At 32.4% G+C, this 26155-nt stretch overlaps 3 protein-coding genes across 3 annotated transcripts; 2 read left to right on the top strand and 1 right to left on the bottom strand.

Annotated features, from left to right (window-relative positions):
- The first annotated feature begins 329 nt into the window (after positions 1-329).
- Positions 330-1946, top strand: LOC133301742 (tyrosine-protein phosphatase DSP3-like). The gene is made up of 5 exons (XM_061501437.1): positions 330-487; positions 738-831; positions 1379-1436; positions 1548-1591; positions 1689-1946. Exons 1-5 carry the CDS (start codon positions 330-332, stop codon positions 1944-1946), a joined length of 612 nt encoding a protein of 203 aa, XP_061357421.1.
- A 10515-nt stretch (positions 1947-12461) lies between these two features.
- On the top strand, positions 12462-13297 carry LOC133301739 (protein METHYLENE BLUE SENSITIVITY 1-like). The gene has a single exon (XM_061501434.1). The coding sequence runs from the start codon at positions 12674-12676 to the stop codon at positions 13019-13021; it is 348 nt and encodes a 115-aa protein (XP_061357418.1). The 5' UTR covers positions 12462-12673; the 3' UTR covers positions 13022-13297.
- A 1340-nt stretch (positions 13298-14637) lies between these two features.
- LOC133301719 (uncharacterized) lies at positions 14638-17041 on the bottom strand. The gene is made up of 5 exons (XM_061501397.1): positions 16699-17041; positions 15741-16605; positions 15454-15641; positions 14969-15355; positions 14638-14891 (listed from the first exon to the last, which is right to left on the bottom strand). Exons 1-5 carry the CDS (start codon positions 17039-17041, stop codon positions 14638-14640), a joined length of 2037 nt encoding a protein of 678 aa, XP_061357381.1.
- Positions 17042-26155: the final 9114 nt, after the last annotated feature.

Here is a 26155-nt window from a genome sequence, read left to right as displayed (position 1 = left end):
CCATCCCCGGAGAAAGCCAACAGAAATCTAGTTGGAATGAGAGAAACAGTATTCTCAATACAAACGGCCCTATATATCCTATCTTTTTCTTTGTTCATTCTTTCATTCATTCTCTTTCATTATAACACAACAATTTCAAGAAAAAGAAAAAGAAACCCTCTCATTCTCATTCTCATTCTGAATCTCAATTCGAATTCACTCTCCTTTTTTTGTTTTTTTTTGTTCCACTATATATACACACACACATTCGATTCACACCTCTCTCTCTCTCTCTTTCCATAGAGAGAAAGAAAGAAAGAAAGTTGAAAGCGAAGGACCGTTCTAGTTGAATGGGAATCATAGTGGAAGTTGAAAACTTAGACGGAAACGACGACGTTCTGGTTCCGCCACCTAACTTCTCCATGGTGGAGGACTGCATTTTCCGATCAAGCCTCCCTAACCCTTCCAATTTCCCTTTCCTCCAATCCCTAAACCTTCGCTCCGTCATGTCAGTTCCCTTTTCCTTCCTTTCACAATGTGCTCTAATTTTCTTCAACGATTCTTTAAAAACTCCAACTTTTTTTTTTTAATTTAATTAATTTTACACAATAAATTAAAGAATCATGTAATGCACACCCTTTTTTTTTGTTAACTGCAAGGAAGATGTGATTTTTCCAGGGTTTATGTTATATGATGATTTTGTTGTTGTTGTTGTTGTTGTTATGGTTGGTGTGAAACTTAATGTGTAATTGCTGCAGATACTTGTGTCCTGAGCCCTATCCACAAGAAAATCTAGAGTTTCTTCGCTCACAGAATATTCGGCTCTTTCAATTTGGAATTGAGGGGAAGACGGTAATTATTTTAATTTCCCTTTTTTGTTCTGTGATGTTGACTTTCATATTCATCAGTTATGCTGAAACGTGTGTTCTTGTGTTTTAATGTTTAAAATACGTAATCTTTTGAACTGCTTGTTGATGGTTGTAAAAGGTAGTAGTACTTGTTTGAAATCTGGGTTATGAAAATTTTGGTTCTCTTAGTTTTTCAAATTTTGAAGACAAATTTTTATTGAAATGTCAAGACATTCAGTTCGAGGTTTAAATTTGTTATGCAGTTCTTTTGCCACTCATCTATTTGGGAAAAAGGGGAATATTTTCTTGAAAATAAGGTTTGGTGTCAAGTACTTCAATGTATAAAAAAAAAAAAAATTGGTGTCAAGTGAATTTTTTTACACGTGGCTGTGCATTATGGAAGACTGGCTTTACTGTTATGATTGCATTCAACAAGGGAACTAATGATCATGTTCATGAAATTTGATGCATATGGATTAAGGGCTCAAATTTTGGTCTCCCTGTCAGATTTTTCTGATTCCAGAGCTAATGAGTCTTCGTGTTATTCGCAGGAAGTTTCTTTGCCTATTCTCAAGGATTCTATCATGGAGGCTCTGAAAGTTTTAATTGGTACTGAATTGTAACAATCTCCTTCAACTTTGTGATGCAGTTTTTTGTGCTTATCCCGAGCTTCTCTTATTTATTAGATATTTAAAATTCCTTCAATTTTTGTGGTTTCAGATGTGAGAAATCACCCAGTTTTGATCCATTGCAAGCGAGGAAAGGTATAGATTGACTTACAGATTTATCTCCTCATTAGTTTCCTTTAAATAAAAAATAAAATAAAAAAGATTCTAAGTGATCTTCTCTTCTTTTATGCAGCATAGAACAGGTTGCCTTGTTGGTTGCTTTCGAAAATTTCAGAATTGGTGCTTGTCTTCTGTGTTTGAGGAGTACCAACGATTTGCTGGTGTTAAATCCAGGACAACGGATTTAACATTTATAGAAATGTTTGACATCTTAAGCCTGAGGCAGTGTCTTTACAGCATCATCTACCAGTACCAAGGATATGGTTCAAAGAAGCGTCGCTTGTTGTATAAAGATGAGAATTTACAGAAGCCCCGACTGACATCATTTTAACTGCGGCGGGATTTAACTCCTTTTTTTGTGTTTGTTTTTTATTTGGTAGGATTTACACTTCATATTAATGCTCAGAGTCATTGATCATTATATCCTTACAAGTTAGGATTTCCAAAGATTTTGAGGAACACATATATCTCTCTCCCCCCCTCCAAACCACAATGCCAATTCCAATTTAATTGTCATACGCGGCTACAGAAATACAGTGGTACAAACAATTCTTTTCAGTGCCTATGAGATTAATCGTGAGTTAGGCTTCTGAAGCCACATATTTTGAAGCAAATAAAAGCTTTTCTTCGTATATAAGAAATTTTGATCTTTTTTTGAATACAAAGGTGGGAATTAAATACATAATATAATACAAATTACTCAAATCTTTCGTCACTAGACCAATTTTAGTGGCTTAAATTTTGATCTTTTATTTCCAAGGATTGGATCTGTATGCTTTTCTTTATAATGCTGCTTTAGTAAGAAGGAGGAGAAGGAAAGAAGTGTGAGCATTTGGTAACTCAGCAGAATGGAGGAAGAAACGTAAGATTGGTTTAGAGGTGGCGATTTAAATGTTCGAGTTAGAGGTCACCATTGTCAATGAAAGAAAAAGTCAATAGTGGTTCTGGTTCAAGTGTCGATGGGACAAACTTGTATGATGGGTTATAAGAAGCTTGTGAAGAAAATATTAGAAGGGATTTGCATCTATCATGTAACATGACACAAAAATTTTTTCTACACACACAACATTTTGTGGAGCCCGCATTTTTAAAGCAAAAAAAAAAAAAACTAAGGCACGCAAAACGAATTTCTATAACATTACACAATCATTTTTCTTACAACATAACTCTTATAAAATCCATATTAGAAATTGTGTATTTCATTTTCTGAATTGTTGAATTTACAAATTGTCCTATATAATCTAAGTTTACAAGATGATTTGTTACAAAATATAAGAGAAGTGTGCAACATAATAGGATAAAAAGCCATAGCAGCACCATTCAAGATACATCTATCTAATATTAAGATCAAAGCTATCATGTTGAAATTGAATATTTGAATTTGCCAAAACGATCATTTGCTGTGGTCTGATATCGGGTGATAGAAAATGTTTCATTTTTTCCTTAGATTATAGATTAATAAGCTTGACCTTGAAGATGGCAATGAAGAGGACTGAAGCACTTCAAATTAAAGGGTATATTAGCTTTGTAACTCGCTCAATGCTAAGGTTTGTTACATGCCTATAATGTTGGGATTGTTGATTGTTTGACATGAAATAATTAATTATTATTAAAAAAAATTCAGTTTTTTTCTTCTGTCTCTTTTAAGGCCTGATATAAATAAATTATTCATATCTTGAGTTTAGTAGCTACTAGTGTGTGTTTTTTGCAATTACAAGTTTTACGTCTTTGTTGATTTTTAATTAGGATTTCGTTTTCTCTTTTTATTAGGTTTTTTTTTTTTCATCAGTTCCCTTCTAGTTGATTTTGTATTAATCATTAATGGTTTTCCAGGTAGAGGAGAGTTTAGGTTTGTCATCAGACAAAGAGAGCTACAATTTTTTTTTTTAATTTACAATATAGATTTTATTTATTTATTTTTCTATCCAGATATAATGTATCCTTTTCAATTGTAAAATACCAAATGCTACATGTACCCAAAAAAAAATACCAAATGATACAAATATTGAATAAACAAAAGTAAAAAATAAAATCCAAAGATAAATTGAAGAATTATTGAAAAAATAAAATAAAGAAAAGTAAAACCACTTAAGAATGAAGAAAAGTAAAAAAAAAAAATCAAATTTGAAATATTGTTAAAATAATTATTGAAGAATTTATTGTCAAAATGATTAATAATAAATCAAATTTTGACTGTCACTTAAATACTAAGATAAATTGAAATCCTGAAACATGACAATTTTCATTTAGAGCCTGTTTGGATGGTCTTTTGTTTTTTAAAAAAGTTGCTTTCTTTTTTTCAAAAAGTCATTTTGAGAAATTTTAGATGTTTGGATAATAATTTTTTTTTTAAAAAAAAAAGTTAAAATGATGCTCTCTTTTTTTAGCGAACAATTGGTTGCTTTTGCAAAAGCAGAATTTATTAAATAATATTTATTTTTAAAATACAAATTTAACTTTATTCAATCAATCCATTATCTCTCCCTATCTCAGGATTATGTTGTTTTTTGTTAGCTACAACAACTTATTACTTTACAATCAAACATCTCCCTCTTTTTTATTTTCATTCTTACATTTTCTTTCTGAAGGTACCGTTTTCTTTTATCTCACCTTATCCTACAATTGCTATTTTTGATTTTTTTTTTTTTTCAAGCCACAGTCACGGAAGCAAGAAAATAAACACAAAATCAAGCCACACAACAAATAAGAAAGTGAATAAAATATTAATGCTCCTCCCATTAATGTCCTTTTTGTAATTTTGCATATAAAAAGTTGGAAAAAGTGTTTGTCATCTTAAATGACAAAAAGTTATGTCATTTTAAGAGAGATATAGACACAGAAAATTTGAATTTTAAATTAAAAAAAACCAATCACTTTCTCTCTCTCATGATTTTCATTTTTCTGTGTCTATCTCTCTCCTAAAATGACATAACTTATGTCATTTAAAATAACAAACACCAAACCCTAAAAAGTTTTTTTTTATTTTAACATCTAAATGATTTTTTATGTAAAACCAATTTTTAGATCATGCATCCAAACGTAAAATAATTTTATCTTTTTAAAAAAGTTATTTTGAAAAAAGCAATGCATAAAAAAAAAACAAAAAAAATCCTTTTTTCGTAAGCAATTTGAAGCGACCAGAAGATGGGGGTCATTATCTTAGACCAAAGAGATGAAAAAAGTTCGAAGAAGTCAAATTTCAAATAATGTCAAGATAAGTTCAAATCTTAAAACAGAACTATATCATTTAATCTTCAATACCATAACCATACGCTATGGAAGTAACGATAAGTATGGTCATTGAATTTTGGAACGAATTGAATAGAAAATAAACAAAATCATCAAACGTTAAATGATTTTTATTTAACTGTTAAAATAAATTCAAATCTTATCTACTTGGATAAAAAAATTAAAAAAAATTTGTAACGAAACGTCAACAAAATTAAAATTAAAATAAATTATTCACCAAAGCTTATTGAAATTTAGTAAACGTATGAACAAAAAATTATTTCGAAAAGAAATTACTTGTGCAAATTTTATATCTTTTTAAAAATATTTTTCTTACCCACGTTTGCAAAAAGGTAAAAGGAAAGATATTTTTTGAAAAAATAAATCCTTTATTTCATAGGATTCAGGACCAAATAAATTCTTATAACTCTCATGACATTTAAGGGTGACATAATTATACAATCAAAGGAGTAGGTACATTTTCTTTCAAAAAGTTTTTATTTTTAAAAACAAATTCACTTAACAATTAGGAAATGTAAACGAATTTTGTATTTTAATTATCACCAAAAGTAAAAAATGTGTATGCATAAATAAAAAAAATATTTCTAAAATTAACATTTCATGCCATTGACTAATTGAGCGAAGTAAGCATATTGTAACAATAACTAATTCTAAATAACTCAAACAAGATAGTTTAAAATTCTTTTTCATTTTAACATGAAATCATGCCATTGAGTAATAACTAGTAAGCATATTCAAGAAAGAATTAATTCTAAATAACTCAAACAAGTAATTCGAATATCTTTTTCATTTTTTTATTTTCTTAGTGATTTTAATTATTTTAATTAAAGAATGATAACTTTATTTTCTTATTTTTGCCTCATTCTTCCTAACTCTAATGTCTTGACTAAATTTGTTATAGTAATTTTATAAATATTTAATTCAAGTTTTTTATTTAATATTTTAAAAAATTTATTAGTTTCTTATTCATTTAAATTTTGAAGAAAATAAGATTTGCAATATAAATAAGAGATTATTGTTTCTTATGTTGTTGGAGATAATGCACACACATAATATAAAAGTGTGTGGAGTTCATATTACTTTTCACATAGTTTCACATGGATCATATACACTTTTATATGTATAGAAAATAATTTTATCTTCTGTAAAATAATTTTATGTGTATAGAAAGATTAATCCCTATAAATAAATTCAACCAACTAAACCCAACTCAACAAAAAATTCTTTCAACCCAATACAGCTCTGTCTCAAAAGCTTCTTAACCCAAAAAACTGGAAGAGAGAGAGAGAGATCTACTGTTGAGTAGGTGTGACACGAGTTTGAAAAACCCATAAGTCTAATGGGTTGGGCTAAAATATACAGTAGAAGAAATTACAATCCAATTCATTACGACTAACTTCTTCTTCTTCTTTTTTGTAATAACATTACGACCAACTTCACTATCATTATCAGAGACCACGATTATTGATAAATAAACAGCACCTTGATTACTATTTCCTTGCATTTTATCTATTTTGTATGCTATTTCAGGAAAAAAATTATTTGATTTATAATTTTAAAAAATCAATAAATGTTAATTTTTTAAAACTTCACTCTTGATGTTAATAAGTTTAAAAATATCAAAAAAGTAATGATAATATTGTATTTTAATAAATACTTCAATTTAATGTAATTATTTTTCTTAGCAAGAAAAACAATTTAATATTTTTCTTTATTCTTGTGTAACTCTTTATCGACAGAAAATAATAATAATAATAACTACTCCGAACTTCGTGGCACACATATCGATGCTATCATACATGAAAGTAATAGAGTAAATTAAAATATATACAGATAGATAACATCCGGGTTTAATTCCAATTGATGGAAGAATTAGATGGAAATAACTTTTTTTTCCATGTGAAATATTGACGTGATTTTATTATGTGATATAATTATATAATTTTATCAACATCAACATCAACGTCAACATCAGCAACATTTTTATCCCAATTAATTGGAGTCGATGGTAGATGAACTCAAATAAAAGATACAAAAAAATTGAAAAAAATAAAAATAAAAATAAATAAATAGAATAGTAAATATATATATATATAGGTTTTGTTTTTTCTGATGTTACTTTAGATAACTTTATCTAATGTTCATCAAAATGACGTCGATTTGAGACGAAAATCATGGTATTTTTGTAATTTTAATTTATTTCAGGGTTATAATAGTCTTTATCACTCTAATTTTTTAATTTTTCAACCCAAAACGACGTCGTTTCGATGAACATTAGATAAAGTTATCTAAAGTAACATCAGAAACTTTTTCCCCATATATATATATATATAAGTAAAAAAGAAAGGGAAAAGAAGAAGAGGGGGAAATGAAGGGGAAAAGGACCAAAAAGGGACCATCTAGAACATAGGAATAACAACGGGTCTAACCCTCCACCATGTTTATAGCTTTTATCCATTCCGTTTTAAGGCATATCGTCCGCCAATCTATATCTCTCTCCATTAAATCTTGTTTTACTACCTTCTCCCAAATAAGTTTCGGTCTACCTCTACCTTTTTTTTTGTTGAGCTCTTGGTAACCAACTTCTGTTCTTACGGGAGCATCCAGAGGCCTTCTCATTACGTGCCCAAACCACCTCAATCTATGTTCTCTCATCTTCTCAGCCACCGGTAGTACTCCTATCTTTCGTCGAATATCTTCATTTCTTATCTTATCCATCCTCGTATAACCACACATCCACCTTAACATCTTCATCTTTGCTACTCCCATTTTATGCTCATGTTGCCTATGTGTTGCCAACATTCAGCTCCATATAGCATTGTAGGTCTTACTGCTTTTCTAGAGAATTTTCCTTTTAACTTAAGGGGGATTTTGCGGTCACACAAAAATCCAGATGCATTACGCCATTTCATCCACCCTGCTATGATTCTATGATTTACATCCTCATCATTCTCTCCACCTTTTTGCAAAATGGAGCCCAAGTATTTAAAAGCATCTTTCTTGGGTACCTCTTGACCACTTAGATGCACGGGATCTTGGTCTACCTCTCTTACCAAAGAAAAATCACTCTTCAGATACTCAGTCTTGCTCTGACTTAAAGTGAATCATTTAGATTTCAACGTGCTTCTCCACAATTCAAGTTTTCTATTAACACTGTCTTTGCTCTCATCGATAAGCACAATATCGTCTGCAAAAAGCATACACCATGGCACTTCCTCTTGAATATCTTTTGTTAGTTCATCCATAACTAAGACAAAGAGATAAGGACTTAGAGCCGACCCTTGGTGTACACTTACTGTGATAGGAAAATAACTTGATGTTCTGTTACAAGCTTTCACACAGGTAGTAGCCCCATCATACATACCCTTGATTGCCTTTGCATACTTTGATGGTACCTTTTTCTTCTCCAGAACCCACTATAAAACTTTCCTTGGAACCCTATCGTATGTTTTCTCAAGATCTAAGAACATCATATGTAAGTCCTTCTTCTTTTCTCGATATCTTTCCATTAATTGTCGCATCAAGAAAATGGCTTCCATGGTACATCTTCCTTGCATAAATCCAAATGGATTTACAGAAACCTTGATTATGTAATTTTATCATGTGAGAATTTTTTATTTATTTCTCGTTTTATAAATATTAATTAGGTAGGAGGTCCTGTACACAAAATTTTCACACATAAACTTAACAGATGCAAATTTAGCATGAAAATATTTATTCCCAGCTTTTGAAGCATTTTCTAAGTACAAGATCTTATTCTCTAAGCTTTTCCAAATGCATTTTACGCCCAAGTTTACCTGCAATTACAGGTTACCATGCCGGAAGTACAACATCATAACATACATATATAAAGGAGTTTATAAAAATTAGAGAAAAACATGTACAGGAAATAACTGCATATTTTGTTTGAGAAAAATGCTGTTAAAAAGCATAATTTTATAAGATGGAAACATAGGAAGACAGACCGAAAGGAGTGAGGGAGAGAATTCCAGCAGAAGAAGACTTAACGCAGCAAAATATTAAGAAACCCAAATGAGATGTTGTGGAATATTCTAACATGGATGACGAGATGCATGAGAAAGGTGAGATGGAGGAGGACCCAGCCCTAAAATTACCCCTGCAACCAGAAGAGAAAACAATAGAGCCTGCTAGTGGTGCTCATAGGAAAGTGGTGTCTTATAAAGATAAGCTTTTGCGATTAAACGAGGAAGATAGTAACTTCGACAGTGAGGAGGAAGACTGGTTGACCAGGCAGAGGAAGAGGAGGAGGTGCTTGAGGATATACCTCAGGACCCCTTGGAAGACCCCTTTTTCCCGTCATACTAGTTCTCCAAAAGTCAACATAAAGAGGATTGCAGGCAATAGCATAAAACCCTGATTATCAAAATGCTAGGAAAGCGTATTGGCACAAGATTCCTAGTGGCACGATTGTAGAGAAGGTGGAATCTGGTTGGTACTTTTGAACTCATCGACCTAGACAATGGGTGCTTCCTTATAATATTCCAAGATGATAGTGACTACCGGGATGTTCTGGAAGAAGGGCCATGGATTGTAGCTGAACACTATGTGGTGGTCCAAAGATGGAGACCATTCTTTGACCCATACGATGAAGAATTCAAGAAGCTAGCTGTGTGGATTAAGGTTCCTGGTCAGCCTATAGAGTTCTACACGACACACCACCTTTGGATAATTAGGTTCATTTTTTGAAGAACTCTCAAGGTTTATAGGAACTTCCTGCGATCTCAGAAAGATCTTCCTATCAAAATTCAAGATAGGTGAAAAGGTTTTTCATGTGGGGTACGAAGATCTCCACCTAATATGCTTCATGTGTAGTCTATATGGCCATAGGAAAAGACCAATGTGCAGAAGGACAAACCCAGAGTATCTAGAATGAGGTGGAAGGAAAATCCTAAATGGATGCAAGCAACAACATTTGTGAGCAAGCTAAAATAGAGAAAAAAACAGGAAGAGGGATTTGGGAACTGGATGGTTGTCCAGAGGCAACCGAGAGGACTAAAGCTGAAGGCAACTCCAGCAAAGATCATGAACGGAGGAAACAGAGGTGAAATCCAAGTGGAGAAGATGGGCACAAATATCGAAGAAGTGACTGAAAAGCCTGGCATCAAAAATATTGTGTCTTAGATGGAGATAGAGCATATCCTCATTGCTAATCCTAAGTCAACGCCTATGAATACCCTCAAGCTAAGAAGGTTGATAAGACTCAAACCCCTATTGTTGAAGAATGAGCTACTAGTGGTTTGAGTGCTTAGAAAAAGACAAAGCTGGCATAAGCAAAATCAGGAAAAATCCAGCCAAGGAAGAAAAAGGAAGAGGGAAGGCTGCTACCATGCTTGTGCAGCGGAAAACTGGAAATAAAAACAAGTCTCCAAATACTATTCTGGATGGTTCGTATAAAGCAACTAACAAAAACAAAGAGAAGGGAAAACCAAGCTCAGAGACAAAAGACAAATCTGATGGGCAGACTAATCAAGTGGATAAAAAGGAAAAAGGTGAAGATACACTTGATTTACTAAGGACAATAACTCAGACTCTGAATGAGCAGTCTTTTGACAAAGCCCTTTCACAATTTTAAATATGTAAATCCAGTCTTCACGACCTGGGTCAAAAGCTACTGTTCGTTTACCACCCGTAGTCGAAAGATATTTAATATTTGTCCCCTTCAAAATCTACATAAATTTTTTAGTTATGAATATCATTTATATTTTTTTATCATATAAGTATTAATAATTTCAAATAAAAATTTCACATTATAATTTATTCCCTTAAAAAAAATTCATGGCTATGTTATTGTTCCGGTAGTGAATCTTTATTATATAGAGGCTAGAGAAGATGATTGATTGGTTTACCTGCATAGACTTCAATATAGTCCATGTATATAATTAAAATTGCAATATATGACTGAGAGAGATGTATATGTGAGAGTTTAAACTATATATTTATAAAGGGAAAAACTATTATCATGCTATATGAGATAAGTTTTTTCTCATATACACTATGAGTTCGCTTTTTCTGCAGTTACTGCAGATAAATTATCTGCAGTAAGTCAATACGACGTCGTTTTGGGACGGAAATCATGATATTTTTGTAATTTTAATTTATTTCAGGGTTATAATAGTCTTTATATTTATAATTTTTTAAGATTTCAATACCAAAATGACGTTGTTTTGGGAATAACTGCAGATAACTTATCTGCATTAACTGCAGAAACATTTTTCCCATACACTATTCGATAACTATGTCACATTTTTCTTTTCATTTCTTTTTATTTTTTCAGGTGGTGGAGCCCACAAGTTTGTCTCTATGAGATGAGATAACTTATCTCCTTTAATATGAGATTAATAAAACCCATTTATAAAAAAAACAAATGGATCCATGTTTATAAGAAGTACACAACATTGTTGTTAAAATCTTGATTTATCACTACGATTTTACGATTTTTTTAATCAAAACGATTTTACTAATATTCCAAACGCTTTTACGTTTTTACGATTTTTTACGATTTTTTTACATAACGATTTTATGTTTTACGATTTTTTAATTCCCTTCCGATTTACTTAAGATCTCAATTTTAACAACACTGGTACACAGTTTAATTGGGATGGTGAGATATATTCTTATATTTTGAGGGTGATCTAAGTGTGAGGTGATGGGAGATAATCCAAAAATATATTTGTTATGCCCATCTTAAAGCTCATATTTATTTACAAAAAAAAAAAGAAAAAAAAAAGCTCATATTCTAAAAAGTTCAAGAATGGCAACAATAAAGAGAAAATTAAGAAAAATAAAAAAAAGAATCATTGATTAATGCTAATCATAGTGGGACAACAATGAATAAAATGTTGGGCCCCATAAAGTCACTAAAAGTCCAAAATTCCAGTATGTATAGGTAAATTCTACAAATAAAAAGTAAAATCTATATGATATTTATTCTCTCATTACTTGTTGTTATTGTACAAACACCTTATCCATTTGACAATGCTGGTATTTTTTGTGCATTTATCTTAGAGATATTTTTTTCATAAATATATGATAGAGTCCTAAATCCAAAATCAATACATAGTATGTGACTATCATCTCTATCATTAAGATAGAACAACATTGTGGGTAGCAAATATTCTCATCTGACATAAAATCTAATGAAATGTTGTTAACCATTGAGAAATATTAAATAACCATCGTTGATTTGTATTTCAATAATTAAAATCTTCTCACAACACATGACATGATATCACGTAAATCTATTCCACGTATCGTCTTAGAGAGTGCGCCACGTTATTAGTTAATTAGCTTAGTAAACTTCTTAATCAATGAACTTCGCTTAAATTTTTTTGTTTTAGAGATGTCTTAACTAATGCACCCAATAAATAAAAATTGAGGTAATAAAAGAATGTTGGAATCTAATACACTGCGTTAAGTCCAAGTCGATTGGAATGACATGTCCAAACATCATTGGTTGAAAGAAAAAGCACAACTAGTGACCAATGAAAAGGTAACATTTGTCCCAGGTTCAGACATGATTAAAGTACTGAAACAATTGGGTTACAGATAAGTCTCTATCTCTATGCCTATTAATAAACAAATTTGATGGTACCCCAAATACGCAAGCCCAATCCTTTCGTCGAAGCGATTAGGGTTTTCTCAACCCTAGGGTTTTCCTTCCCTTTTCCCCAATTCAATTCGAAATCAAAACTTTTTTTTTCCAATTTCTCTCTGATCCCATCATCAATTTAACGATAATCGTTGCAAAGAGGGGAAAATAATAAGAAGAAGCATCGATTCGCAAAAAAAATGACGGGGAAAGCGAAGCCCAAGAAGCACACCGCGAAGGAGATCGCGGCGAAGGTGGACGCCGCCACCACCAACAGAGGCGGCGGAAAAGCCGGCCTGGCCGATCGGTCCGGCGTGGAGAAGGGTGGGCATGCGAAGTACGAGTGCCCCCACTGCAAAACGACGGCACCGGACCTGAAATCGATGCAGATTCACCACGATGCTCGTCACCCAAAGATCCCTTATGAGGAGGAGAAGCTCGTGAACCGCCACGCCACCACCACCACCACCACCACCACCACCCCCACCGCCGTTCCCGAATCATCGTCGAAGCCTCGCCCCGGCGTTCGCGGTAGCCTCAAGAAGTGATGAATGATCGTCATCACTTTATGGACCCTTGATGATTCATGGATTTCACTCTCTGTTTTTCTTCGTTTTGTTTCTCTCCAAGTTGTCGTTTTAGCGGGTTATCAAGTAATTTGGAACCTGGGTATGTTTTTTTTTTTTTGGGTTATGCTTCGTATTAGATAATGAATGTGATGCTGTGTATGAAGTGTCAGAGAAGGGTCTTTAATGGGAATGGGATTGAATCAGTGGAATGTATATTGTTCCCGTAATGGCAGTTAATGTGATTCTGTTGAGCTACTACCTTGTTGTGTGCTAATAAAATCTGCTGAATAATTAGTTCCTCTCTTTTTTTCTTTCTATCATTTTCATTTTTATAATGAATCCGTGGAAATGAGGTTTGCTAAAATTTCTGCGATGCCATATGTTGTATTTAGGTTTGGGGTTGGTTTCAAGTGATTGGGTGATGTGACTTTTGTCCTGCATTTGGTTAGACTTGTATTAGTTCATTAGAATGACTAATTTTGGGTCACTTGAACATATGTAAGATTAGAAGCTACTGAGCAATAATCCTTCAATGAACACATTCTGCTTGAATCTTGAAACATGGAGCTGTTAATAAGACTATCTTTTACCTGCTGGAAACTGCTAATGTGAGCTCTAATAAGACTTTCTCTTGTGCAAACATTTTAAGTGATTCCCAGTTCCTTTCTCTCGTTATTATGCATGGGTATACTGGCAGACCGATTTCATATCAGTAGAAGTAAAGGATTGTTGCTTTTTAAAATAGTATTGGTCCAATGGAAATGAAAATACCCGTTTTATGATAATTGGAAAAAGCTATATTTACATTAGATATGTTGGATCTGGCATTTTTATTTTTTTTGGTTCAGAAATTATAATTCTTTGCTTTTTGAGTAATGCTAGACTGTTTGGATGATAGAACTTAGGTTAGGCTGTTGAATAAGTTATCTGTAGCAATATTCATCGTATTATGTTAATCTTTTGTCTTTGGTGGTATTGATATTGGGAACTGTATGTGTAGATTTATATGACACCTACCTATCTTGATCAATCTGTTTGCTGCTGCCAATGGATTGAAATTATGATAAGTGCTATTGTTTGGTTGGAATTGGATTAATGTTTTATATATTTGTCTAGATCATATAACCTCTCTTTCTATCAATATTTGTTTGGGCAAAAATAGATTGGAGTTTTGCTTTGGTGATTGCTTTTGTTTTGTTTGGTCTTTTCTTATAGGTTCAGTATCTCACCTGGTTTCAAATGACATGAAAAGACACCTTTTTTTTTTTAGTAATTCAAAGGGGCAAATGCCCAGAAAGAAAACAATTACACGATAGGGATATCTGAGTCCAGAAGGGGACCCAGCATGGTTGTTAAATCGGGATACGAATCGTGAATCGTTTTGGTGATTTTTTGAATCGTGAATCGAATCGAATCGTAGGATACAGGAATATAAGAAAAATAACATAAAATATATAATATTATAGAAATCCAAAACATATAATATAGAAATCTAAAATATAATGTATTAAAAAAGAAAAGAAATCTAAAATATAAAAATAACAAAACTGAAAACAAGTTACTCAACTTATTTTTCCAAGTCTTAACCCTACTAATTAATCATCAATAGGACTAATATTATCACTATCACTATCACTATCAGCATCTAACATAACTACTGCTTCATTTTCTTCATTAACATCTTCATCAGAGTCATCTCCCATATCTTGCTCAACAATCGACATGTCTTTTCCTTTATCCTTATTATTGATTGTGCTTGTATCCTTTTGCGAGTCAATCCTACTAGCATTCTCATGTATGACGATGCCTTTGCTTTTATCATTCCTGTCGGCTTGAAGATTTCGAGGACCTAAGTTTTTTTATATAAGATAATAGTTAGTTAACGTATACGTAAATAAACATATTGAAAAATATTTATTAATGTACCTCTCTTTCTCTTTTTGTTTTGGTCGCCTTCTTCAATGTTGAAGGAGTCTTGGATATCCATCCAAGAGTCCCCATCCATTAGACAAGGTTCCTCTTGTTCTGCAATCCACTCATCGTCGGATTCTAAATCTGACAAACAAATAGGATCATATGTGTCTCCTTTTTTCTCCCTTTCCTTTTGTCTCATTTCAAGTTGAAGGTTGTATTTAACAAATACAAGATCATTCAACCTTTGTTGCTCTAGTCGGTTTCTTCTCTTAGAGTGAACTTGATCAAACACACTCCAATTTCTCTCACACCCTGTAGCACTGCAAGTGAGGCTTAAGATACGAATAGCTAAGGTTTGTAGTTCTTTGTATTCGGCTCCAAAACTATTCCACCATAAAGCTAGCAAAAAAAAAATCATTACAAATATTTGGTTAATTATGAAAATAATGTAATTGATAAATTATTTGAAATATAAAATCAAATTAATTTTTAATTACCAGGTTGCTTTTTATCTCTTGTTGCAATTGCTAAAGTATTTCCAAAGAGCCCTTCAGCCTTGGAAAATTTCTCAAGTTGGGCATCAATTTTGATCCTTGTTATAATATCAGGACACATATTCTCCAATGTAGTGTACCAACCAACTTGAACTTCGGTATCTGGGTTAAAGTTTGATTCATAATGGAATCTGTATAATTAATATAAATTTAGAAATAGATTTAATAATAATCAAAATATAAAAACATTTAATTAGAGCTAATTAATAATTTCATAAACAAATACTTACTTAGGATTAAGATAATATCCTGCTGCATGAAGAGGCCTATGAAGTTGTAAATCCCAACGCTTATCAATAATTTCCCATATATCCTTATATCTACTCTCCACACGATTGAATTTCTTTGCAATTTGTTCCTTTGCTCGATCCATAGCCTCATAAATGTATCCCATTGCCGGCTTTGAATCACCATCCACAAGCCTCAGAATATTCACAAGAGGAGTCACACATTTCAAGCAATACTTTATGGACTTCCAAAACCTTGAATCAGTCAAAAGAATATCTCTTACAACTTTGGCTTCCGGCCTAGTGGCATAGGGACTTTTTTCCCATTTTTCAGATGCAAACATAGACCGAAGTGGAATCTTTTGTTCGAAAATAGATTTCAAGGTCAAATAAGATGTTGCAAACCTTGTTATTGCTGGCCTCGCTAACTCTCTATTCTTTGAAAAGCTTCTAAACAAATTCAATACCCATGTGTGCCTGTAAATGAAAGTTGTAATTCTCTTTGCTTTTCCAATAGTATTATGAAATACTATAATGCCACCGATGTCTTCTAGCATTAAATCAAGACAATGAGCTGCACAAGGTGACCAAAAGAGTTTCTTTCTTTTATCCATTAGCTTTTGACCAGCTGATACGAGGGCTGATGCACTGTCTGTCACCACTTGAACAACATTTTCTTCCCCAATTTCCATCACCATTTCATCAAGTAATTCAAACATTTTTTCAGCATCTTTAATTAAATTGCTCGTATCAACAGACTTTATAAATACAGTCCCTTTAGGACTATTAACCAGAAAGTTAGTAAGAGATCTATCCTTTCCATCAGTCCATCCATCTGACATCAATGTACAACCAAATCTCTCCCATTCTAATTTATATTTCTCCAAATTAGCATTGACAAGATCAATTTATTTTTTCAAAAAAGAGACTTTCACTTCATGATAAGATGGTGGTTTTAAACCTCTACCATATTCACCAACAGATTTCAACATCTTTATAAATAGTGGACTCTTAACTAGATTAAATGGCAAAGCAGTTCCATATATACATCTACAAATATCTTGAATCACCAAATCTCTATCCTTCACCATGGAATTTATTGTTGGTTGTTTCATGGTAGTTGAGCTACTTCCTCCTCTTCCCTTTCCTAGAAGATTTTCTATTATTCCCTTATTTGAATCTTTATCATTCGAGCACTCAAGATCATTATCATTCAACAATTTTATAAACATCTCTCTGACCTCATCTGACACTTTTGTACACGCAGCAACTTGATTGTGTGTTCCAGCAAGATGATTCTTCATTCTAGTTGCTCCTCCCCACATTATTTTAGAATAATAATTACATTGAACATTTAATCTCGATTCCAAAGCCCTACAATGCTTCCAAGCTATATCAACTTCCTTAGTTACTTTTTTGTTTGGAGCCATCACTAAGTAAATTAGTGCCTGCCCAATTTAATTACAATAATACAATTTAGGTACAAGTACAATAACAGTAAATAATCACTAGACTATTCAATACTTTACTGTTCTTAAAGCAGAACAGAGAACAATACGTAAAGCAGATTTTTATATCAATTAAATATGCATTCACTATTCATTATTTTTATTTACAATAATAGTGAAACTGAAAAGCAGAACAGTGAACAATACGTGTTAGTAACTTTGTAACAGCCAGCGAAGTGAAGTCTAATAAAAATCGTGAACAGTACTATCTACTTTACCAATTAGATACTTTGTTACTTTATCTACAATACGACAAAAATCGTGAACAGTACTATCTACTTTACCAATTAGATACTTTGTTTTTGTTACTTTATCTACAATACGTGTTACAATGTCTATTACAATAATAATAAAAATCCGATTCGAAACCTTTCCACCACAGATAACGCAAAAATAACGTACGAATGAATCTAATAAGAAAAAGGAAGCAAGCGTACGTTATAGAAGAAGAACGAAGACTGCACGATGAAGCTCCAGGAGACGAGCTGCCAGATCAGAGCGAAGTTTCTATGCGTTTCTTTCTTCTCATCTTCATTCTTCTACTTTTATAATTTTTAAGTTTTGGTTCTGCTGAGTCGCTGACAGTTGAAATTTCCTGACTTTCTGCCTTCCTATTTCCTGACGGTTGAAGTTTCCTTTTTTTTTTGGAATCGCATGTATCGAGCGATTCACGATTCGCTCCCTGTATCGCACGATTCGTACGATACATGAAGCGATTCAGGGACAAAACGATTCGATCATGGGATTCAAATCGTTTTGGGTGAAAAATGTATCGTATCGTACGATACGAATCGTGTATCGTACGATACTAACAACACTGGGACCCAGCACATCTGGTGCATCAACCAGTAAAACAAAATCCTCCCTAGAGGAGAAGGCCAACTTGGCTAAACTATCAGCATTCCCATTTCTCCCAATATGCTGAAAAACAACTTGCCAATTGTTGCTACTTAAAGATCTGAATCTATGAATAATTTGGGGAAGAGGCCCCTCATCTGAATTACTGGAGATGGCCTGGATGGCCAACAAACAATCACTTTCGACTATCAAGTGACTAGCTTCCCTTTCCTAAGCCACACACAACCCTATATAGATTGCCCACAATTCTGCTATGAAGGGAGAGCACCTGCCAATTTTGTATGTAAACCCAGTAATCCAGCTCCCCTTGTCGTGAAAAGACACTTTTGTGAAGACATTTGTTGCTGGGGTCTCATTTTATGCAATTTATCACTGGGTGAAGCATTGGAATTACCAAATATCAAGCTTAGAAATGTATTATGTAGTGATTAGGCATTCCTTCCATATTAGATTTTGGGAGACTTATATTTATGACTCAGAAAACTCTGAAAAGCATTATTATGATTTTTTTCCACATACAAGAGGTGTGCTTTCTATAGAGAGAAATTCTATGATAAAATACAAAGATTCTACAGTAATTTTGTGAATTTACAATTATTGGGATTCTAAACGAAAGAGAAATACAAAGAATATGAACAAGCTCTGCAGCTTCTCTATTTCAAGATTTAAAGATTTTCAATGAGGAGATAAATATTTGGGATTAGTACACGTCTGAACTTGTGTAGGACGTTCATTGGGATCCAACGGTTGATAAACTAGTAAGGGAATAGAGGTGGATGTTGAAGTTGTTTCCCTCTCTTGCATACCTTTGGAACTCCTCCCCATATTTAATAGAGGGGCGTAGAGAGTTTATTTTAAATTCTCGGAAACTTATATTATTATTTTAAATTTTCAAAAAATTGATATTTTGAATCTTATTTACTTATATTTGATATAAGGTTTATGAATTTTTTTGATTTTTTCAGGATTTTAATTTGTGAACAATTTATAAAACAAAATGCCATCCAAAAATATCACCTTGGATTCCCGGGAGGTGGGAAAGTTTTTCATATTTTTTGGGACAAAAACATCCATGCGATGTTAGTTTTGTAAAATTATCTCACATTTTCAAATAATATTTGACAATCAACTAAACATAGAATCAGAAAATTTAAACCAACATTCTTAGTAATATTTTGGCTTACCAAATAATTTTTTTGTCATATTCTTGGAAAATTCACTTTCTCATTATATTTCTGGTAATCGTGATTTTCAGGCACACAAAAAATCTCCTCTACCAAACGTCCAACTCACCTAGAGGTGGTAATTTTCAACATGACTCGCTGACATGACACGAACACGATACACAAAATTCATGTCGCGTTGACTCGTTTTTCAAATTCGTGTCGTGTTTGGATTGGTAAAAAATGACCTGAAAAAATTTGTGTCGTGTCACGTGTTAACGTGCGAACCCAAAATTGACCCCGCATTAATTTTTCTATAGGTTATTCGTGTCGTGTCATAAATAGGTTATTCGTGTCTTATTGTGTCGTGTCAACCCACATAATAAGTAACAATTTGTGGTTGACATATTATTCGTGTCATGTCAACAGCATAATAATTGATACACTATGAGTTTACAGGTTATTTATGTCATGTTCATATTAAGGGTATTCATATTCGTGTCGACCCGAATTATCACATTTACTCACCAAACTCTTGTCAACATGAAACTATCGCGAATTTAAAAACGGATGAACTTGAATACATAGTAAGTCATGTTGAAAATTGTCACAAGTAAATTTCATCTCAAATTAATCACTTTATTTACTGAAATGTGCTAGACCTTTTTCGGTTGAAGTATTATGGATATGACTCATTGTGAAGCTAAGTGTATGCAACTACAATTATAGTCAATTACAAGGTTGATTGACTGGTTTGGGTTGAATTTTTTTTTTATCAATATAATATATTTATAAACATATTCACTTTGTTGGACTAGAATGACATGTGATGCACCCAAGGAGAGACACTATGTTTGATAACTCCTCTCCCTTAAAGAAAACACATACATACACATACACACATGAATGCCACATGACAACACCGGGACAGAGATTTTACGTTGCTTAACGCCTTACAAGATGCTAGGTGGCCCAAATCCTCTCCTTAATGCTTCCACATGGCAGCACCATTCCACCTGCTTCCTAATTGACTCGTTGTCACATGTTAGGGATCATCTTGTTTTGCAAACAATGGAACAAACAACCAAAACTTCAAATTGTGAAAATTACGTAAACATTAGTATATTAAATGATGAATTAATTGTGACTTTGGAATCAATTAATTGTGAGAGTCATAAGAAAGTAATTACATTACAGGAAATGAAGTAAGAGATACAAGAAGATAAATTGATAACAACTTCTCTTGGTCAATTGTCCTTAATTAACTAACATTTTCAGCTTCTCTTCTCATTTTTTTGATGATTAATTTCCCATTAATTAAAATTTTTTGTTTACAATTTGAAATGGTTGTTGTTTGTTCCATTATCTGTTGAACAATATGGTCACTAACACATGGATAAATGCTACCTAGACGCAATGCATCAATTAGAAAAGGGGTGGGATGATGATGCCATGTGTTGCATTAGAGAGATGTTACCAAATGATGGTAGCCCATTTGCGTATGCGAACTGAGTAGGTGAGGGTAAGAACATATGTTTGATTTTCTCCAATACTATTTTTAGGAGGGATTTAAAATTTTAATCATAGATTCGTCCCGAACAAAATTATCTCCTGTGCAGAATACCTATAATTTATCAACAACAACAAACAAGAGAAGAGATGTTAGGTCGCTAATGTTTTGGAAAGCGCAAGGTAGGCTAACGCCTCTCTTTTCAAAAAAAGAAAAGAAAAGAAAAAAATACACAAATTATAAATCAACATTGAAAATGCTAGTGCACCTACAAATCTTTAGTTATTTTTCAATCAATTAATGGGAATAATTGTAAGAAAATGAATCAATTATAAGTAATAAGTCAAAAGTTACAAGAAGGTGAATTAATTATAATTTCTTCCCCTCAATTGTTATTAATGCACTTATAATTTCAACATCTCTTCTCCTTCCAGAGGAGTGAATATTCAGTGGTCCTGGCACATATGGGCCGGAAAAAGAGAGAAATAGAGAAGAGAGAAGAGAGAGAGAGAGAGGGAGAAATAGGGAAGGACCATGGAATATTTTTCCCTTCTAGAGATGATAAATTTTTATAAAATATTTTTTATAATGTAATTCAATTGTTGTCCATTTCATTGTCTACCAAGCAAAAGGTTGGTAACACACACATTAATGTTGAGTTGGGCATAATGCCTCAATTGTGAAGGGGTTGGATTGTGATGTCACGCGCATCACTAAGGAGGCGTTTGGTACGCATCATTTTTCAAGATTTCCGGGAAACTGAATTTTTTTAAATTTTAAATTTTTGAATATTATCGTAAATTGAATGTAAAAATCATGTTTTTGAAAATCGAGATTCCCGGACAAAAATTTCTCCTCTACCAAAGAAGATATGCTAGATCACCTAGCGTTTTAGAAGGCGCTAGGTTCCTTAAGCCTATCTCTTCAAAAGTGTTAGAAATATATATAAAATTATTAATATAGTCTCACTCAATAGCTTAAGTGTTTTGGTTCTTTACATGATATCAAAGTCTCGTGTCTTGCGTTCGATTCTAGTCGTCCCCCATTGTGTTTTTGAAATTTCTTAGTACAGTGTATTCTCTTGTGAAGGAGTGTGTTAGAGATATATAAAAATCTCACCCAACAACTTAAACTTTTGGGTTGAATTGGTTCTTTAAAAAAAAAACACAAAATGCATGTAGCAACTCCAAGGCAAAAATGTTTTAATTGTTAAAAAAATGCTTTAATTTATTATAGAATAAATATCTTTTTTGGTCCTCAGAAAATTTCACGATGTCCATTTTAGTCCCTAATGAATAAAAAGGCTATTCGTGGTCCCTAAGAAATTCAAAATGGACCAATTTAGTTGAAATCGTTGTCCCTCATAAATTCAAAAAAGACCCACATTAGTCCCTCAAAAACACTAAAATGGATCCACTTTGAATTTCTTAGGGACCACAAATAGTCTTTTTATTTGCTAGGGACTAAAGCGCATATCATAAAATTTGATAAGAATCGAAAAGGTATTTACTCTTTATTATAACCTTTGGTAACGTTGGAAACAAATTGTAAACCAATGTTGGAAACCTTAATGCATTAATGACAAATCAATAGTGACTTTGAATCAATTCATGGTCAAATTAAGTTACAAGAACATAAATTATTTAAAAGGATTGGGGTGAGAGTTACAAGAAGGTGAATTAATAACTTCTCCCAGTCAATCTTCATGAATGCACTAACGTTTCTGACTTCTCCCTTCCTTATCTAGATTATTATGTTCCATTGAATATAAAAAAAGATAGTCAGCAACAAACATACAAATATTTCCCTTGACGCAACATGTCAACTGGGAAGGTGTAGGATGTAGTTGCCCCATGGCATCACCAGAGAAAAACACTAGGTTATCTAGCATCTTGTGAGGCGTTAGGTGACCTAGTGATTTTGTATTAGTGTTGCCATGTGGAGAGCATTTTTGGTGGGACGGTCACACACTATCTTTGGTGTGATAGTAGTATTATAATTATATACTCTTGTGGAGTATATAATTATAATATTAAAATTTTTTTTTCTCTCCGGTACACACCAACCAATGTGTCATCATTCAATTGGTGGGACATTATTTTTAATATGTTACATTGATAGTTATTTTAATCCAAATTGGTGAATCAACCTAAGTATAATAAACAAAAAATAAATAAAAATGCTATGTAAATCTTAAAGTGACATTGTCTAACCAAATATTACAGCCTTCAATCAGTTGTATTCATACAAGAACACCCACAAAAAGTGGCACCGGCATCATCTTCCAGTTCCGTATGAATGTGGATGAGCACATGAAATTTGCCCCATCAATAATTAGACTTGAAGTTTATACCGAAGATTATATCATTAATTCTCCATTTGATTATAATTTAATTATCATAAAGGGAATAGGGCACTAGTTCACATGTTACCATATAAGGTGTCATATAGACTAGTGCCTCTCTAGTGTGTTACCACTTATCTTGGTTTAACTTTCTTAATAGGGGATAAATCTTTGGTGCATAAGATGTATCTAATTCAGTACTTTTTTTTTCACATTTAAAAAAAAAAAATCATCACTTTTGAAAAAAAAATTCCATCACATTGAAAAAGTTTCTTATTTTGAAAAAAAGATATATCCAGTTGAGTACATCTAATGCACCAAAAATTTATTCCTTAATAAGGAAATAACACTGGTCTCGATGCTACGGATGACATGCCACATAGTGTTCGCATGCAAAACAGTCCCAATATGATAAATAAGTTTTTTTAAAATTATTATTATAGTAATTTTTTTTTAAACCCTCGAGTTGATAGTCGTCGCTTAGGGGCCGTTTGGTTCAGGTTTTCTTATGATAATCCCAGCTATACAAATTGGAATTTTATGAAGCCAACGGTTGGTCCAACATTTTTAAAAACTTCCCCAGCAAAGTGAGTTGGCCAGCTTTCACAATTCTTTGTAAAAAGTAACGAGAAACATATAGCAATATTTCCACTTTCAATATAGTACTGTATGATAATTAGGCAAATGAGATACATAGAACTCCATATCTGACTGAACTATCCTTCTGATAAAACAGAGTAAGAATGTTGAAGGTTGCATAAAGTGATTTTATAATTATTAAGGGGTTAGTTTTGTAATTTTATATTATTTATTCATTAATATTTTATTCTCAATCAAACATAGACTTCAATAACTTTAATCAATTTACCTGCTAATAATTTGTCTAACTAAACAATTTTTTTTTAACTTTTCTATCTAACTCAATTTCCTTACTGATCCCTAGTAATTCCTTTTTTCTGGTAAAAAAAATTTTCACCCGAACTAAACACCCAAGTGAGTACTAATCAAAACCGAGATAATGCTAGACACCAAGTGTAAAAAAGTGAGTCAACAAAAAAAAGAATAGTGTCATGTAGTGGTGGGCATGGTTTGAAAAATCAAAGCAAATCTAGTCGAACCAGTACTATGATTTGATTTTTTTGAACTAAATCGATTTATTTTTTGCGGAATTGATTTGGTTTTGGATGGACCGGTTCAGACCATTTGTGGATGTTCTGAGAATAACGAGAAGGAAGGAAAGGGGGGGAGTTCATACTAGTAAGCATATTATATTCTCATAAAAGGGTAAATGTTTGAACCCTAGAGAAGAAGCATGAATCTCCCACATAGCTAAAAACTATATATTTTCTTATTGATAAAATTACTTACGAAGAACTAGTTACAAATATTGAAATGCAAAGAATACCATGGTTTCTTTCAGTCAAAATATATATGAAAAGTTTAAACATCAACAATGATATGGGTGTGCATAAACCCTTTTTGAAAAAACAATGTGAACCAAATCAAACTAAACCAAATAAATTAAAAATCAAAAAATCAAACCTTGAAAAGTAATTTATTTATTTTTAGATAAACCACAGGTATCCTTTCATATGAGACAATCCTATTATTATAGTGGAGCTAGCTTTTTCATAAAGAACGACTTATCTTAAACGTGTATCACTTGAACCAACCCCGTGAAATGCAATTTAATAATTGAACTAGTTATTTTTAAGGGGAATTGTTTTCTTATGTTACATAAGATAAAAACATTTTGCTATACTTACATATAAAAAAATGAGACCTATTTATACATTTTCTCTCTCACATATTCTCTCTCATCTCTTCTTTATATGTGTTTAGGAATTTTTTGTTATCTTATGTAACATAAGAAAACAATTTTCCTATTTTTAAAACGTTTCATCCACATCCGTTGCTAAATTTAATTCGGTTGACCGGTTATATCAAATATTAAAGTTTAAACAAACAAAATCAACATCCACTACTTTTTCACAATTTATGATCCTATCTCCAACTCACCTCTAGCCCTCTAAGAACCCTAATTCCCAAATATTTCCTAAATTACAATATCATCTTTTCATTTCTAGACACATTGTCTCTTCGTAATCTTATTCGGATTAATCAGTTATACCAAGTATTAAAGTTCAAACGAATAAAATTAACATTCACTACTTCTTCACAATTTACGAACTCGTCTTAATCTCATCTTCGACCCTCTAAGAAATATAATCCCTAAATCTTTCTTAAATCATAGCATCATCTCTTCTCAAGCAATTACTTATTTGATTTTCCTTTTCATTTGAGTTCCTTTTTCCTTATTCAATTTTAGCAATCACCTATTCAAGTTTCTCCTGATCGAGATTCCTCGGCCGAAAAAATCTTTTTTGTTTTTCATTTTTTATGTGAGTTTGACTTTTTTTGTTGAGAGGTTATACTTGTAATCTATGAAGCACTGATACTCCTTAATTTTTTTTGTCAACGTACCGGATACGCGCATCGGACACGTATCCTTTGATAATTGACATCCTGTATCATCGAAAACGTGTCGAAAACGCGTATCGGTGCTTCATAGCTTGTAATCTCTTATCACCATTTTCATTATCGTTGGATTAAAATCAAATCAACGATTATCAGGATATTATTTTATAAACGTTGATTTGATTTTGATTTATGTACATTTTTTTTCTATTATCACAATTTTTGTTATCATGGTTCCTTATTAGCGCTTTTTTTTTTTTTTTTAAGGACGACGCGCATTGATAGGCTACATAAGTACCATTGAAGCTAATTTTGCAAGTAACACTTTTTTTGGCTTTTAATTTTGCTTGCTTGAGTATTTATGGATGAATACTGATATTTTTTATGGGTTTTTTTTTTTCAGAAAATCTGAAGTGTGGTGCCAGAAGGGAAAACCATCAAGCTACAAAATGTGCGTTTGAACTATCCATTCATTAAAAGGAATTTCTTTTACTGACTTCACTTTTGCGTTATAATCCTAGTTTCTGTGGTTACAAGTAAAATCATCTTATGCTTTA

This window comes from Gastrolobium bilobum, unplaced genomic scaffold (genome assembly GCF_033153095.1).
Source record: "Gastrolobium bilobum isolate Gb01-03AN ecotype WA unplaced genomic scaffold, APGP_CSIRO_Gbil_v1 utg17158, whole genome shotgun sequence".
Taxonomy (NCBI): Eukaryota; Viridiplantae; Streptophyta; class Magnoliopsida; order Fabales; family Fabaceae; genus Gastrolobium; species Gastrolobium bilobum.
Note: the sequence above shows the minus strand (reverse complement) of the source record. Positions and strands in the feature narration are given on the sequence as shown.